At 43.3% G+C, this 17,427-nt stretch overlaps 1 protein-coding gene across 3 annotated transcripts in view; it reads left to right on the forward strand.

Annotated features, from left to right (window-relative positions):
- Positions 1 to 17,427, forward strand: part of palld (palladin, cytoskeletal associated protein) — a 66,472-nt gene that overhangs the window by 25,776 nt on the left and 23,269 nt on the right. For 2 of the 3 annotated variants that reach the window (XM_083970759.1, XM_083970760.1), the window contains 9 exons: positions 3,581 to 3,756; positions 3,886 to 3,952; positions 4,675 to 4,792; positions 4,913 to 4,975; positions 8,210 to 8,351; positions 8,460 to 8,483; positions 9,146 to 9,265; positions 10,466 to 10,934; positions 12,347 to 12,382. In XM_083970759.1, the coding sequence (XP_083826885.1) occupies positions 3,581 to 3,756; positions 3,886 to 3,952; positions 4,675 to 4,792; positions 4,913 to 4,975; positions 8,210 to 8,351; positions 8,460 to 8,483; positions 9,146 to 9,265; positions 10,466 to 10,934; positions 12,347 to 12,382 (1,215 nt within the window). Of the gene's footprint in view, positions 1 to 3,580; positions 3,757 to 3,849; positions 3,953 to 4,674; positions 4,793 to 4,912; positions 4,976 to 8,209; positions 8,352 to 8,459; positions 8,484 to 9,145; positions 9,266 to 10,465; positions 10,935 to 12,346; positions 12,383 to 17,427 lie in introns of all 3 variants that reach the window. The other variant, XM_083970758.1, reaches the window with a different exon arrangement.

A 17,427-nucleotide genomic window follows, 5' to 3' on the forward strand; every position in this document is an offset into this window, starting at 1 on the left:
TGGTTGAATTCTTCATGTGCCTCCTGGACTCTGTGTGTGTGTGTGTGTGTGTGTGTGTGTGTGTGTGTGTGTGTGTGTGTGTGTGTGTGTGTGTGTGTGTGTGTGTGTGTGTGTGTGTGTGTGTGTGTGTGACTCAACAAAGTCCCCACTGGAGAGAAAACACCCCATGCTGTTTAGACCTAACACCATGTTCAGCACATTCCAAAGAAATAGAGAGGGGATTAAATAAACAGTACCGTCTGTCTCTGAATGAGTTTACTCAGTAATTATGCATAATGGTGGATCATTAAGGTTGATTAATAAGGGGTTTTTATTGTTGTTGCTTGTTGGGAATGGGTTGCGCTTCCTAGTTCATGCTCAGTCAACCCTCGGAGGAGCATGAGCTGATGAGTCTCCTGCTCCGCTCTGTGTTTCGTCAAATTGTGCCCAAACAAATTTACATTTCCATTCCTTTACTCCTACTGAGCAGATGGTCTGTGTTTTAAATTCAGCACAGGGAGCTTTGGTAGACCTTTGTGCCATAACCAGAATGGAAAACCACTGAAGACTTTTAAAGGAGAAAAAAAAAACCTCCACTGATAAATATTTGAATTATATTTGTACATTTGACTTTGCACATGTTGCTGAATGCTTCTCCTGAGATCTGGACAGATTCAGACCAGCCCTGTGGAAAACCAATCCCACTGCAGTTTGCTCGCTACAGTTCCAGATACATACACGAAACACACAGTATATAACAAGAGTCTTAACATCCCCCAGCTCAGAAACCATAGTCATTAGTATAGTGATGTCATGTGTTACATTAATCCCCTTCCTGTGTGTGTTTAGTTTAACGTCCATATGATTTTCCAATATTGAAGCGGATTTGCATTGTGTACTCCACATTAAACTTTGAGCATATGGCTGTAAAGTCCTGAGTGAACCCTTTTGATTTATTTGGTGAAGGAAAGTAGTGAGGGTTTAAACAACAAAAGAAACCTGAGTTTCCCAAGCAAATCCACAGCAGACATGGCCATCACCCAAACGAGTTGTTTTCCCTTTTCTCTGCCTGGTTATAATCTGGAAAAATGAATTTCAAAACCACACACACATATTGGTTTGCTCAAACAATCAGATTTTTTAACTCTCTGTCAGCTTTGTATCAAAGAGTTTTGGCCCGGGTCGTATAGAACAAAGTCGAGTCGCACATGATCCCTGCGTTGTTCCGGCCTTTCTCTGTCTGCCTCATGTGTTTGATGCTCAGACAGCTGCCGGTGGTTGTCTGGAGCGTGGCGGATGACTCCCGGCCTCCGTTGCCTGGAGGGCAAACACAGCGAGCAGATAAGGTCTCCCTGCTCGTGCCACAAACGGCTCTTCGTTACTCTCATGTCGCGATCTGTTTCCTATCATTTAACACACTGGCGTCTGGCTGCATGACAGAAGTCAGCCAAGTTTCCTTTGTTTCCCCTCATCAAGCGATAAGACAGAGGAGCTGCCCCGAGGAGTCTGTTGTTCTGGGGTTTGGGGGTCGGTGTAAAAACCAACGGCAGAGAAAGCGGAGACACCAGTGACAAGACTCTGCACTTCTCCATCTGTCACTGCCGCTGACGAATGGCTCAGTGCGATCCGTCTCAGTAATGACAGAGCGTTTAATTTTTCCTGTCTGACCCGGGCTGACTCATGCACATTCACCTCCTCTTCCTGTACTTGCCATTCATTCATTCACTTTCTCTCAGGCTCTGGCTGCTGATCTCACACCCACTCTGTCAGGTGTAAATCCTCGGGTATGAATTGTTGTCTGAATATTTTGGCTGATGGATTGCTTTCTGGAACGGGAGCCAGCCTGCTGTTTGACTGACACCCCAGAGTGTGTAAAATCGAGTAATGGCCGTGCAGCAGGATGTCGGGAAGTTTTATACAGCTCTCCAAGATAGTTGAAAGTCCTGAGGTCAGCGCTCCGGATGGACAGAACAGCTGTTCTTCCGGTATTTTGGGAATTCCTGCCCCCCCCCCCCCCCCTGTCAGTCAATGCAGAGAGGGTGAGAAGTGGACAAGACATGTATGACCTTTGTTTTATAAGGTGCTAATAGGCTGCACAGAGGGCAGTGTGCCAGTGGAGCGTGGGTATTTTGTTCAGTGTGTCACAATGCAGAGATAGGACATTTGTATTGATAGACTCAATACACTTATGTGTGTGTATCTGCAGGAAATGTGTGATGTGAACCCTGTGTGATCCTGTATTTGATGTGCTTTAGGGTGTGTGGGGAAGGAGGGGGTGTGGGTTGGGGTCCTGCTTTAATCATAACTCTGTGAAGAGAGATGAGAAGGACCACGCTGGCTGTGTGGAAGACTCTCTTCATGCCTCCTGGGTCTCAGATCAGGGAACAAAGCTGGTGTTTTTGCAGACCCCAGGGAGGAGGTGGTCTGCACACGCCGGCTTTATTACCACACACACAAAACTCTGACTGGAGGTGGGGAAAAGGGTGTATCTGCTTCCCGTAACACAGCGTCTCGTCAGCGGCTGATATGTGGCAGATATGGAAACTCAGACGTGCCCTGAGGGTGTGTGTGAGTGTGTGAATGAGTAGTTACTGAAGTGATTGGATTGGCAGGCCTCCATCATATCTGGAAAAGCTATATTTAAGTTTAAATATTTGACAAGAAAAATGATGGCCTCTGTCAGTCAGATTTTATTGAGAAGGTAAAAAAAAAAAAGTGATGATTCATGATTCCTGTTACATGCAATCTTCCTTTAGGCTACTGGATTTTTTCTTCACCAGCGTTGCTGTGCATCTTGATTTTTACTGTGAAACTGATAGACTGAATACATTTGCAAGAATATGTCCCACAATCACCCACAAATAGCCTAAATAATAATTTAAGTACTGACTACACAATGTACTACACTGACAGTTCCAATAGAGGTTATGCTACATGGCTAACATTAGCATCAAGTCAACAGCTGTTTACTCAACAGTCTGGAAGAAATGTTGTGATTTCATCTTGAAACTTCATTCATAAATCAAATCTTTTCCTCCATTGAAGTTAGTATGCTAACTACCAGTCTGCCCTGAAGACATAGGGCTGATTAATTACCTGCAAAACTAATGACATTCCCATCAGCTGTGTTTTGTTTAGCAAATGTTTGGATGTGAATATAGGCTACACGTTAACACAGAGATCGTGAACATGGTAAACAAAATAACTGCTACATATCCATGCCACCATTCTTGTAGCATGCTAATTGATGGTAACATTTAAACCACATCTGTGCCTACATGTGGCCTCACAGACTCATTAGCGTAGCTGTAACAACCTACCCTACTATATTATTGTACTATATTTTATGAGTCCAATGAAAAATGCTAGTTGTATTTATTTAATCAGCACAGTTTGCAAATGTTAGCTTGGAGCACTATGTTGAGAAAATAGACAGAAGGATGATTTCAGTTTATCAAACTTCTTAAAGCTTGGTGTGTCAATCCAACTCCAGTTTTTAGATTTTAAAAGTGATTACTAGGCTTTTTTTGCTTACGCAAACCAGCTGTTCTGATTGGCAATAACACGATCAAGTAAAGTTGTGCTTCACCTCCTTTGTCAGGTGGTTCTGTGAAGGCCGTGAGCTGCACAACTCTCCTGACATACAGATCTGGAGGGATGGTGACCTGCACACACTGGTGATCACTGAAGCCTTTGAGGACGACACGGGACGGTACACCTGCGTGGCGTCCAACAGTCTTGGAGCAGACAACACCTCTGCTGAGGTTTACATTGAAGGTACTTAATGAAACACATGACACATTTTCAGCTGTTCAAATGAGAAGCTTCAACTCTACTGATCTACTATCTTGTACTGCCACTACCATGTAGGAATAATCTTCATTGGTTCTATCAATATTTCATCAGGAGCGTCGTCATCAGACTCAGACGGAGAAGGAGCAGCGTCAAAATCCAGATCAGGAACCATGCCTCAGTACGTGTTTCTGCATGACCTCTTGTGAACCCATGACCCAGTGAACCTTGAAGCCCTGAACAGGTTAACTGAGCCCTGCAGCAGATAATCAGGTCTACTGCCTGCTACTTAACTAGGCCCTTAACCGGCCCCTGAAGAGTCATAACCCTGACCACATACATAGGCCACAATTTTAAATAATTAGAGGTTTAACAAGGTAAAAAAAAAAAAAACAAGAAAAAAAAGAGCTTTGTCCCCTATAGGCTTACTTATTTTACCCCAGTTTACTTTCATTCTCTGCTTTCATTTATTAACTTTTCTCTTTTAACATTTTCTTCTGCTTGAACTGTAAAAAATATATTAACTTGATAAATTAGTGCAAAGTACATTCATAGTCATTGGTATTTGTTTGTCTGTCACTGTATGTGGCTGTAATTTTTTTGTGCAGGCTTTTTCTATCATAAAAATAATGCATTTTTTAGATTGTCCACTCCATCTACCAGTTCTGGCTCTACTTTCTGGTTCTCTAAATATTTTGGATTATTATCTGCTGTATAAATCACCCTCCATCTGGACGACTTCCTGATTCCCTTTCTGTTTACACACTGAAGCCAGGAATACTGATATCATCTTAATTGCAGGGGGAGACAATTTTCTTTGATTCAAGTATCACATTTTAAATAACATATAGTCGATGAGAAATGCTTTCAAATGTGTGCTGATTTATGTGTTGCTTGTGTTAGGGTTCAGAAGAAGACTACTTCAATGTCCCTAACAATACGCTCTTCATCGCCCAAAACCCCGGATGTCCTTCCTCATCGCTCCACCCTGGTTCAGTCTCTGTCTCAGCCTCCACAGAGGGTGAGCCACCTACAGCACACACACTAACACCAGCTCACAAATCAGTCCTCAGTTACATGAGCAGATACGTTTCTGAATGGACTCCACTTGTTTTGACACTAAGTTTGCGTTGCTTTCTAGATGCAGAGCCCGGTGTCATCACTGTATGGTGGAGAGGCGTCAGGTCCCCCTGTATTTTCCAAGGTAAATCTACGTGTGCAACATACAATACAAAAACTACATCATGAAATGCAAATGGTCACCCAAACATTATGCACAAACAGTATACTGTTAAAGGGATAGTTCAACATTTTGGCAAATTGGCCCATTGCCATAATCCACTAAACAATTCACCACGCTATGAGATAATAATGGAACATTACGAGATGGAGTTGTTTTCGAGGCAAATGCAGAGACTGCTTGCCGAAAAACTGCCCCTGAAGGGAACGTGCATTAGAGGTTTTGCATGAATTTACCTCTAAAACAACTCCGTCTTGTAAGGTTCCCGTTATTATCTCATAGCGTGGTGAATGTGCAGGTCACAACTTGTCCACCAGAGCGTTTTGGAGTTGTTGGATTGTGTATTTGATGAGTTTGATGAGGGAAACCAAGAAATCCCATTAGCCTCCGTAGCGTAGCTCTGAGCAGCTCGTGGCTCTGCTCCGCCGTTCTAGAAACAGCTTGCACCAACAATTAAAGGTAACAAACCTACTGCTATGACTATAGGGATTATGGCAATGGGCCAATTTGCCAAAATGTTGAACTATCCCTTTAAGCATGTCATTTAAAATGTAAAACTTGGCTGCAAAGATTTTCACCCATATGATCTCCACTGTATCAGTGAGGTTGAACGCTGGCTTGTACATGATGTTGAAGTTGATCCTAACGCTCTCAGGCCTTGGTTGTCCAAGTGTGGTTAAGCAGAGGGGGCCTTCCTCACACTGTTGCAACAAGTTAGAAGCATACCATCGTATGCGGCAGCACCAAGATTTCCTTTAAAAGGAACCAAAGGGACTGAAGCCCAAACCATGAAAAACATACAATACATCATGCATGCAATACATACACGCATACATACACAGAACCTGATACACATGTACTCCTTGCCTTACCATAATAACAGCATGCAGTGCTGTGGCTTTCAGCAGTGGGGGTCAGATAAAACAAAAGCTTTGATGAAAGCTCCTCCTCCAGCTCCGGATCACCCTTTTCCAACCAAGACACTTCGGCACTCCCCCGACAGGCCCCAGCTCCCTCTCCCTCTCCCTCAGGCTGTGGGTCTTGTGATGGCGGGTCTGAGACGGGCTGAGACAGAGCTTCAAACAGCCCTGCCAAACCCACAAGGGTCAGGTCTCTTTCACTCTCATTCAGCCAGTCAGCCCCTAAATCATTTTCCACTTCATTACAAAAAGACATTTGTTTTTCTTCACCCCCTCTCCCCAGCCCCCAAACCCACCTACTTTAAAAACTAACTGTCGCAGGCTTTAATCATCTCAATGAGAGAGGATGTTCGCCTCTAGAGAAGTCAGCAGTGTGATGTCACCCATACAACCCACCCACACACATGCACTGTCAACCCCTTGATGTACATCCCACCCTTTGTCCCTCCAAGATATACCCATGCCAAACACACACAGTCACAGAGAGGGAAAGAGGCTCAGGCTCACACGCACATCTATTTACACTGACACTGAGTGCCTCTTGTTGATGGATGCAGCGCTCTGTGTCACCCTGGCCCCGTGAGTGTTGACACTGACCCTGATGTGGATGTTTTCTTAGTCCTGTAAAACTGTAAACTGTCAAATGACGTGAGCGGCTGGAGACAGGAGTTAACTGCCATTTGTAAGGAAGGTGTCATTGTGAAGTTAAGAGCTTCCATCGTTGCCATTTTCACACATTACGGGTGAATTTGCCTTTAACTATAAAGATATCATTCATAATGAAGAGCATGCAGTCCAGTTGTACTTGTTTAAACCAACACTCCACATTATTCTAAAAGCTAGCTGCTATCTCAAGTTAGATTAAAGGTCACATGCTTTTCCTCTGTTTTGTCTGAAGTGTTGATCCATGAAAAGGTGATTCAAGGTTTAACGAACCAAAAATCATTTCAGTGCAGTTTTCTATCTCCTCGCTCAGACTTCTCCCGAGAGCTCTAGTCACAACAGGTCTGACTGTTTTCTGACTGCTCCAATATAATAGAGCAGATTTGAGATTAGAAGTCAGAGAAACCAAATCCTGCAAGGTTGGATGGTGGGTACAGGTGGGCGGGGCATGGGACAAGCCTGAGACCACTGACTGCTTTGTTGTGACATCACAAATACACAGAAGTCCTGACTGCTTATTTGTGAATATGGGTTGTGTGCATTTCTTTGTTGACTAAGGCTTTGAAACTTAGAAACTAGACCTGATCCATAATCAATAGACATGGACCTCTACCTTTATGTAATATGGGACCTTTTTGCTTTCACAGAATTAAAACAACATCTATAACTGATTTATAATCAAAGAACATAGAAGTCCACCTTTATATAGGGACCTTTAGATGTCAGTTAATCAGTGAATAAAGCAACAAAGGTACATATTGAGTATTGATGTCTGGTTTTAGGACTCACTTCCTACATACAGGTGTGCATTTATCCATGGACTGACCGCTGAACCTAGACCTATAAAAGAGTGGACATGGACATCTACCTTTATATAGTATGGGCTCTTTAAACTTGATCATTTACTCTGTAAATGATTAAAGACATAGTTTCACTTCATAGACTTCTAAAAAGCAGGTATTCAGTGTGAATTATGACAAAGTGTGTATTTGACAACCTGTCAAACATAACTGACACTTTCAGTTCATCATTTTCCAAATATTTAAGAAATGTTTTAATCTCTGAATACAGAAAACTTGACAAAGTAAACTTGAGGGTGTGTTTTATAAGTCGTCAGCTTTAAGTGGCAGTTACTTGGACCAGAAGACATGCACAGATTTTAGGCTAAAGTTAAAACAAATGGACAGTATGAACAGACAGATTTATGACTATTTTTGGATAATATGACGTCCAAAAGCAGAAAGATCCAATAAAACTGTCAGAGGATGGCAGGCTCTTGGGGGAAAGTATTTTTGTGATTCTATTATTCAGAGATGAAGGTGAAGAAGTGGTTGTTTTATATCTAGTCCTAGTAAGTGGACAGATCTCATTTCCTGTAATGAAATTAACTTTACTTTTTATTGGAGCTCACTGAACACTCAAGTTCCTCTAATGATGTCATCTCATGTCATCGGCAGTCCTCCATCTGTGTCCATCTCCATCTGTCTCTTCTGAAGGAGAGATATCATCACTGGTTTCACTTTCTTTTCTTTTCCTTGTCGCTCCTCACTCTTATAGCCGCTCTCTTACTTCTTCTTTTTTTCAACTCATGCTTATTAATCCCTCCTCTGTGTAGCTCTTGCAGGATGCCCAGGCGTCCGAGGGCCAGGTGGTGGTTCTGGAGTGTCGGGTCCGTGGAGGCCCTCCTCTGCAGGTCCGGTGGTTCCGCCAGGGAGAGGAGATCCTGGACTCTCCTGATTTTCGTATTCTCCAAAAAAGTGAGGCATTCTCCTTTGTGGTTTTCCATATTCAGCACTACACTTACTGTTTACTGCTAATAACCAAGAGATGTCTGTGTTCCCCTCTTCCCCTCTTCCGTCAATCAGAGCCTCGATCTGCAGCTGAACCAGGTACAGTGTGACCTCAACTCTTCCAAGATCTAACTTGCAGTTTCCACAATGCTTTCATCTTCCCAGCAGCAGTCAGTGGTTTCAATTAGTAATGAATTCTTAGCCCCGAAGATGAATTTGATGGTTTTACTGTCGGCATATCACTTGGTAAAATCTGTGTCTCACACTCGCTCATCACCACATACAGTCGGAGGGAGGGAGAAAAACTCCACCACACATCAACTCAAACACACACACACACACACACACACATGCACACACACATTAGCATTTCCCACCTGTGTGAGTCAGGGGTCACTTCAGGTGTTGCTCTCAGGCCGTGAGTCACTCAAACATCTGTGCCTCGGTGTTTATGTGTCTGTCTGATCTTCACGTGTGTCTGTCTTCCCTCTCCTCTTCTCTGTGTGTCTGAGTATGAACAGTGACTCATCAGTCTGCATGAAGTGTCCATCATCTGTCTACCACATACATAACTCATCTTCCCGTCCATCTGATGCCTCTATTACATCTCATTATAAACAAATCAAGTGTCAACGAGTCATTCCGCTCATTGTTGTGTCTTTTAATTACGCTAATGAACAAGACCGACTTCAGACCACAGCTCGAGGATCTCAAATGGTTTGGTCGTGAATCATCTATTAATGGTTGTTTATTATCTTCAGAGGAGATCTGTACCCTGGTGATAGCCGAGGCCTTTCCAGAGGACGGGGGTCTGTTCAGCTGCACCGCGTCCAACCCGTACGGCTCCATAAACAGCACAGCCAAGCTCACTGTCACTGCAGGTGAGTTGAAGTCAATGGGGGAGTTCCTTATATTAGAATATATTAGGAGTTCCTTATATTAGGATATAAAGCCTGTTTCTGTTGTGTGTAAAAAACAAAAAAAAAACACAATTTTTTTTATCTCATTTTATTTTTCAACACAAGTGACTTTTGAAACCTTTGTACCATTCGGATCAAATGAAGGTGAAGTTAGTTGTCTACCTCTCAGTTTAATCTACTATGGATGCAACAAGATTTACATTTCCAAACCTTAGTAACAGATGAGAGTAGCAAGAATAAACCAGCCTGAGGCCTCAAAGACAATTGTTAATGGTCCCAGTTATACAATGTTATTTTTTTGCAGAATAATCTTATTTGCTTGAAAATATTTTGTCATATTCAGTGTCTTATAATAACAATAACTTTATTTATACAGTACCTTTAAAACAGAGATTACAAAGTACTTAAACAATCGAGGCAGAAGACAGAGACAAGAGACTCAAAGCAAACAAACCAAACCAGGACAGAGTGAGGTCAAGTTAAGAGAGTAGATACAGAAACTATCAGTTTAGAGTTTAGGACAGTGGGAGTGGCTAAAAGCCATATAAAAACAACACATATAGCACACACATATTACATACAGTATATAGAGTAACATCATGCTGAGTCTCTACTCTTCTATCTGCACTATTTTAAACAGCTCACATGTAAGACGATGTTGTTATCAAGAGATTAATGACTCATTGTGAAATTAAACAAAATGAAATGTAAAATGTGTAAAGTATTTAATGAATCAGGGTTTGGTCATTACTCCATAGTCCAGTTGGGCAGTGGAGGCTCTGTGGTTTATGACCAGTGATAAAAGACATTTGTTATGTCTCAACAAGATGATCGACTTTTGTCCTGTTTGTTATTGTGAAGTCTGTGGGAGACAAAGGTGAGAGGTGTGTACGCTCACAGGCCCAACTGTGTATGTAGAGCACAGGATTCACTGTGTGGTTAGAGGAAAGGCTGAATAAACAGGAATCGCATCAGTCTGACTGGATCCAGCTGCTGCTTTAGATCACATCAGCTGTGACACAGTCGCATGTGTGCATGTGTTTGTGTGTGTGTGTGTGTGTTTGTGTTTAATCTTCATCTCCTGAGCTATGCAGTGGCCAGAAGAAAAACTTAACATGAAAGTCCAAAATTTTCCACTTTCCTCATGTTTGTTTCCCTCAGCGGCCGAGGACTCTTCCAGTAATGGCATGTCTGGTGATAGCTCAGGGTTTGAGGATACGGCCGCCTTCCCTCCTCCACCCCCTCCCACAGAGATCAGCCTCCTGGAGCTGCCACCCAAGACGCCAGCTCATCCCAGTTCTGAGGCTTTCCATATCAAGGAGCTGGAGATCTGGCCCAGTGTGTCCGCTCTGCCTGCGCCGCAAATAGGCTCAGAGGTGGAGGACAAGGACAAGGGGAGAGTGTCGATACAGAACGGCCGACCTCTGAATCCTCCATCGCCTCCAACCCCACTTAGAGACACAATGCTACCACCCCCACCCCCACCCCCACCTCCACCTCTACCACAGTTTGGCCCTACAGCAGACATCCCATCCCAGGTGGCACCACACTCACCTCCAACCCCAGGCAAAGTGTCTCCATCTCCAGCGAAGGAGGGTCCTCCACTGCCTACCAAGCCCAAACCCAAGCTGTGAGTACCTGCTGCTGTCTGTGCCCCGAGGCCGGGGGGCGGGGGTCGGTGGGAGGGAGACAGACTGGGAGGACAGTCTGAGGTCTGGTGGAAATGATAGTGTTGTGTCTCAGCTTTGGGAAAGGGTTAAAGGGGGAATCCCAGACCCTTTTTTTTTTTTTTTTTAGAACAAAAGCATTCCCCTGCTTTTATGTTGGTGTCAGTGTGGCATCGTGTGTGCCAGGGCGAGTCTGCCAGCTGCCGTCTGTCTCTGGCTGTAAACAGATCTGCGTGGCTTTTGCTGGATGGCTCCCATTGTTTCTATCTGACCTCGGACTGCATGCCCAGCCCAGGACAGAGCTTTTGTGTTTTTTTTCCTGAACACCTTTCTGTGAGCTCTTTAGGGATCAGGTAGGATGTCACTGTTATTAGAGGAAAGAATGGCTTTATTTTCACTGGTCCTGTGTTTTTGAGCTGTCTGCAGTGAACAAGCCTGTTGTGCATGGATTTTTTATCACACTTGGTGATGGATTAGAAAGAATACAGTAGAGAGCTGACAAGAAAAGAAATGGAGAGAGTGAAGGGACTGAACACCTGGACTCAAACCAGGGAACCAGGTTGTGCTTACATGGTTACAGTATCATCCTAATCCTGGACGCCTGTCTGATACCTGCCGGGTTTTATTTCATGTTGTTTGGTTGGTTTCCTTTTGGTTTGGTTCCCTAGATGTTCAAAAATAGAGGGATTGACATTATATGTGTGCATTCATGACACTCAGAGGATGAACCCACTGACTGTGTTGACTCCCTGACCTCCCTCACCTTTCTGAGGCTGGGGTTTGTAATTCGGATTTGAAAGGAATTTGCAACAAATATTCATGTTCCCCTCAGGATGAACCACATTTTCTGTCTTTCTCTTCAGCACAACCATCATCAACCATTTCTTCAGTGTAATATCTCACCATCTACTGGATGGATTGGTGCCAGACTTTGTTCAGACATTCATTGTTACCAGATGATGAATCTCACTGACTTATCTCATATCTTAAAAATTAAGGTGTGAAATTTTTGATGAAGACACTGTGGACCACAGTGGGTGAACTGTAAAAACACTGGTCTGGTTTTCCACTATTTTGGACTATGGCACCAGTCTGTAAGAGCTGTGAGCAAGGCTGTAGACTATTGCTCCTGTCTTTACTTTTCTTTGACTTTTAACTTAAAAATATCATTTTAGTTTGGCAAAATTTCCCATTGCCTGTCACGGTACTGAACAACACAAGCGGTCAGGCTGCATGTGGACTAGAATGTGGTCAGTCAGTATTGTAGCGCTTGGTGTTCTTTACGCTGCATGTGCACTGGATCTGATTCCTGCTCGTGGGTGCTGTTGCATATCTGTCGACATAATGTCATGACTTGTTAATTCTGTGCTTCCAGAGCTGAGAGTATAGACGAGGAGACAGAAAATCACAGGTAAATATTTGTCTGAGAGGCTGATGATGATGCTCTAGGTGTGATTTGAGTGGCACCAAATTTGGCCTTCAGTCTTCAGTTGAGTCTTTTATAATTGTAATGCAACATTTCCACAGGTTTAGTGCCTAGCAGCTATGGGATATGTTTTTTGATACTCATTTCCATAGTAAAAAGATAGCTAACCGTTCAATTTCATCAAATCAGATGTCTCTGTAGGAAACACTGATGTATGATAGACACAGGCTTTCATTTCCTGGTTACATTTCCAAATAGCAGAGACAGCCAAGGCTCTTTCCACAATAACAATAGGAATATACAGCTAAAAACAAAAGCTCCCCACTGTGCGGCAATTAGAAAACACAGGCCATCCTTCTCCTGCCCCCTCCCCTTTAAATTGTGTAATTACACAGTAAAAACATCGACTCTGCCGTTACACAGAGGTCACGTCTCTGCCAGTCAGCTCTCTGTTTCCTAAGGTAACGTGACCGCGCTCAACCTAAAGCCCTCCGAGCTTATCACCCCGTTCACTGTATCCTGTTGGTCGTATGACTTGTCCAGCTCAGACTGATATATTGGGACTGGGAGGCTCATGCTGCTGTGAAACATCAGCAGCACAGTAGCTCCAGTTTGTTGCTTTAATTGCTTTTTTTTTATTTGCAGGAGTTCTTTTTAATCACCCCTACAACTTTCTAACAAACCACTTTGCTGAATTGTTGTTAATTCGATAGCCAGAGTGGAAACTATGACCCTGTTGTCTTGTATTTCCAAAATGAGCTAATATCATGAAATGGCCTGGTTGTTTTACTGTAGTTATTTTAAGGTATTAGGGATTGAGTTTTACTATTTGACAAAACCACTTCATACAGTAAGGCCTAAGAATCTGGATTCCAACAGAAAATGACAATTAGTTTTTGTGCTCATTTAACTTTTTATGCTCAGGTTAACTCATATATAACCAACAATTACTCTGTGTTTTCCCAGCATCCTTTATTATTTATAAAGGCACAGCTGCCTCAAATAACGTTACAGTCTTAACACCAGTGTTTGTAGCTACTGGGGGGATACGTTCATGTTCACAAATCTAAAATAAATGCGTCTAAATCATAGGAATAACATGCTGGAAGCCTGGGTAAGGGATGATCTTTTGCTTCAATAACAGCGAGCTGATGAGTTGGAGGAAGTCGTTGTGTGACTTGGCAGGCAGGAGGGACTGCAGGAGAGCCGGGCTGTGAAAACAGTCCTGCTGTTTTTCTGTGCCGAAGGAAGAGAGAGCAGGGTTGGTAGGTATTTGGGTTTGATGCCCGGTGTTAATGCCAGACGTCAGGATAAGAATCAAAGGAAATTCTCAGGGGAGAGGCTCAGATTGTTCGGTCGGATCCGAAACAGGGTTCAGGTTTGGAGAGAAAGCAGAATCTTTTATCCCATGGTGGAGAACAGCTCCGTTGCACTGTCTCATTGTGTGTGCTCCTCTGGAATTAAGCTCTTTTTTCTCACATGGTTTTTAAAGTGATTGTACACATAGAGACAAATAATATTTGGGTTACTTGCTTCAGTCGGGGAATTTGATGGATGTGTGTTTTTCAGGCTACTGTAAGCAACAGTGAATAAACAAATGACTCCATATACAACCAGTGTTGCAGTTACCCTCTCATAAACTGCTCGGAGGATGAGGCACACAGAGAAAACTATTCAGCTAAAATGATGTTTTGCTTTATATGTAAGGAAACTAACAGTTGTAGTGTAGCTGTTGGTCTGGAAGATGAACCAGCTCCCCACAGAAGGATCTCCATCTAATGTACAGATATTAAACACTGTGGGAGATCATTCAGCTGGAAGGAGCAGTGTGTCTCAACATAAGGTCACTGACATTAACTCACAGAGGTATGGTCTCACTTGACTCATCGGCACAGCTCCCCTCTGTTCAGGACTCTCCAGGGTTTAACTGGACACATGTGACTGTGTGTAAAGTCACATCACCATAGACTGCTAACACCTGGAGCTTGTAAATCTGCGTGTTTGTGTGTGTTCTCATTCACATGTGTGTGTGTGTGTGTGTGTGTTTGTGATGGATGAGGTGTCCACTGTCTGCCGTCCTGTATTGATAAAGGTTCATGTTTAGTTGGTGTGACATTTCACGAGGACATTTTGCCTCATTCTGCCTCATCACGGTCTAATGACAAATCCTTGTTAGAGCGAGACAGAAACATGTGACTGTGTGTTCTCACATGGTCGATGTCCGGAGGTTTGTGTTGAAATGATTTCTTTGTGTTGCCTCTACCTATGTCCCTCCAGATTGTTGATATATTAGACATGACACAGTGAAACGTTAAGACATGTCAGGACACACCTTTATCAATGTGAAAAACAAGACAATGCGACAAAGGAGGAGACAGTGAGAAGTGCCAGTGCAACGCGTCAAAGGTGTGACCACCATGATATTGACCATGATAATAGAGGCAAAGCATTATATTATACGTTAGGATAATGTCTGGGTGGGCGTCACACACCAAGTAGCAGAGAGCAACAATTATCCTCGAACCACTCCACAGCTTAATCTCCCTGTCATAAGACCAGGAATCAACTCTGACAGTCCAAATTGTTCTCTTGCACGTATTTCATTCCACAGTCTGCTTGTTTATGCGCTTGTCCGACTCTCACTACCGACATGTCTGTGGATTTTTTGTTTTCAGCGCAGCTCTATGTTCATATTTTACTCAGTATGCTGAGATTACAGTTTGATGGAAAACAGGCACACATTGGCACTTAGCAGGACCTTGATTTAAGCCTTTTCTCGCTGCACTGATTTGATGTTTCTGCAAAGGGTCTGGAACAATTCAGGTTAAGTTCTTTATCCTTTGATTTGTTTCACGCAATGCTGTTATAAACCATTGACGGTGTGGGCTAAGAGACACAGAAAATGGCATGTGTGAATTAAAACAGACCAAAGACCTAATGTAAATACAATAAGCAGCACTTGCACTGATTATAAAGACGTTAGAGCAGGCGTAGTCTTTGGAAGGAAAGTAACAGTTCAGTTACATCTGCTTGCTTCAGTAGAGGAAGTCTGTTAGTTATATAAAGCTATAGACCAGATGTTACATTATATACTGTATGTTGTTATATATCGTGACCCATATCACACTCAGTGGTTAAGTGTTACTGCTGAAATCTAAGTTGTAATGTTAAAGGGATAGTTCAACATTTTGGCAAATTGGCCCATTGCCATAATCCCTATAGTTTTAGCAGTAGGTTCTTTACCTTTAATTGTCGGTGAAAGCTATTTTTAGAGCGGCGGAGCAGAGCCGCGAGCTGCTCAGAGCTACACTACAGAGGCTCATGGGATTTCTTGATTTCCCTCATCAAACTCATCAACAACTCCAAAACGCTCTGGTGGACAAGTTGTGACCTGCACATTCACCACGCTATGAAATAATAACAGAACGTTACCAGACAGAGTTGTTTTCTAGGTAAATACAGAGACTGCTTGCTGAAAAACTGCCCCTGACGGAAACGCGCATCAGCAGTTTTGCATGAATTTACCTCGAAAACAACTCTGTCTGGTAACGTTCCGTTATTATCTCATAGCGTGGTGAATAGTTTGCACCGACAATTAAAGGTAACACACCATACTCCTAAAACTATAGGGATTATGGGCCTACTATCCCTTTAATAAGATCTTAATAATCAAATTGATATTGGGTGACATGTTATGATTATATCTTCATGATACACTACCAGTGTTAGATGGTGGGTCCGGGGGGGAGGGGCTTGGCTGAGAGCAGTTCCTGCTTTGTTATGACATCACAAAGTTACAGAGGTTCTGACAGCTGGTTTTTAAGGCTCAGCTGCTGAACACAGGCTGTGTGCATTTCTCTGTGGACTGAGGCTTTGATACTTAGAAACTGCATGCAACTTGACTTTATACGTTTCAATCCATGTCCCCCCGACATGACTGCCATACCACTGAGATTAAACGATTTTTGCAGTAGCTCCAAACCTCTTTAACCCCACTGAGGTTGTTGTCAGGGGAACAGCATACAAACTGAAGGCAACAAACTGCTGGATGCCAGCAGTGCTCATCAGTCTCCTGCTGTCACACACACTGGGCTTGTACTTATGTTTACAGTGCAAGGCAGCAGCAGCAGGTGATTAGTTGCTCACATTCTGTCTCTCTGAGTTTTTTTCTCTTAATCAGACTAGCAGCAGGATTTCAGGCCTGCTGTATTAAGTTTAAAGCAGGGCCTATATTGTTTCTGTGTTGCACTGCTGAGCAAGGAGATCTGGCTGCCAGGATTTGTCGCATATCTGTGCTGTGACTCAGAGCTTCCTCTCAGCAGTGTGTTTGTTTACGAGGTGCAAGTCATGAACTCTCTAATGAAGTATTAACAATCACTTTCTTGTCGAGGTGTTGCTTGTGGTTTTATGGAAAGCAGGAAACATGCATGTTAAATAACCGCATATGGTGCTGGCTACACACTGAGAACTTTGCTTGTTGTACATCATCATCAAATATCTAATTAAAAATAGAAGTAAAACAGCGGAGCGATTGCGGGCCACAGGGGTGTTGGACTAACAGCAAATGGAAAAAGGCTGAGACAGAGAGTTAGTTGTCATCGGGGAGAGAAGGAGATTGTGCAACAGAATAAAAAAGCGAAATGAAGTCACCGGAGACACAAGGGAGCAGGAAAGCAGATAATTTCACATCAACCTCCAGAGTCAGAGATGGGCAGTCCTTAAAAGGATATGGGAGAAACAGGATTGGCTGACACACCAGACTAACTAACCACCGGATTGGTCGGCTGAGCTAGAGTGACCTGCATGGAATGGAGAAACTTTCCAAATAAGGAAGAGAGTTGTCGGCGCTGACCTTCAGTACATGGAGGGGAGGGGGAGGGGAAGAGGGGGTGAGCAGAGAGAGGGAGAGAGAGAGAGAGAAGGAAAGGGGGCGATGAAAAGATGTGCAGAGGGATGAGGGGAGCGGGAGGCTTGGGTGTATGTTTGGGAGTTGACAGCATGGAAACTAACAGGCCTCAGTGAGCCCCCTC

Source organism: Trachurus trachurus, assembly GCF_905171665.1.
Source record: "Trachurus trachurus genome assembly, chromosome: 4".
Taxonomy (NCBI): Eukaryota; Metazoa; Chordata; class Actinopteri; order Carangiformes; family Carangidae; genus Trachurus; species Trachurus trachurus.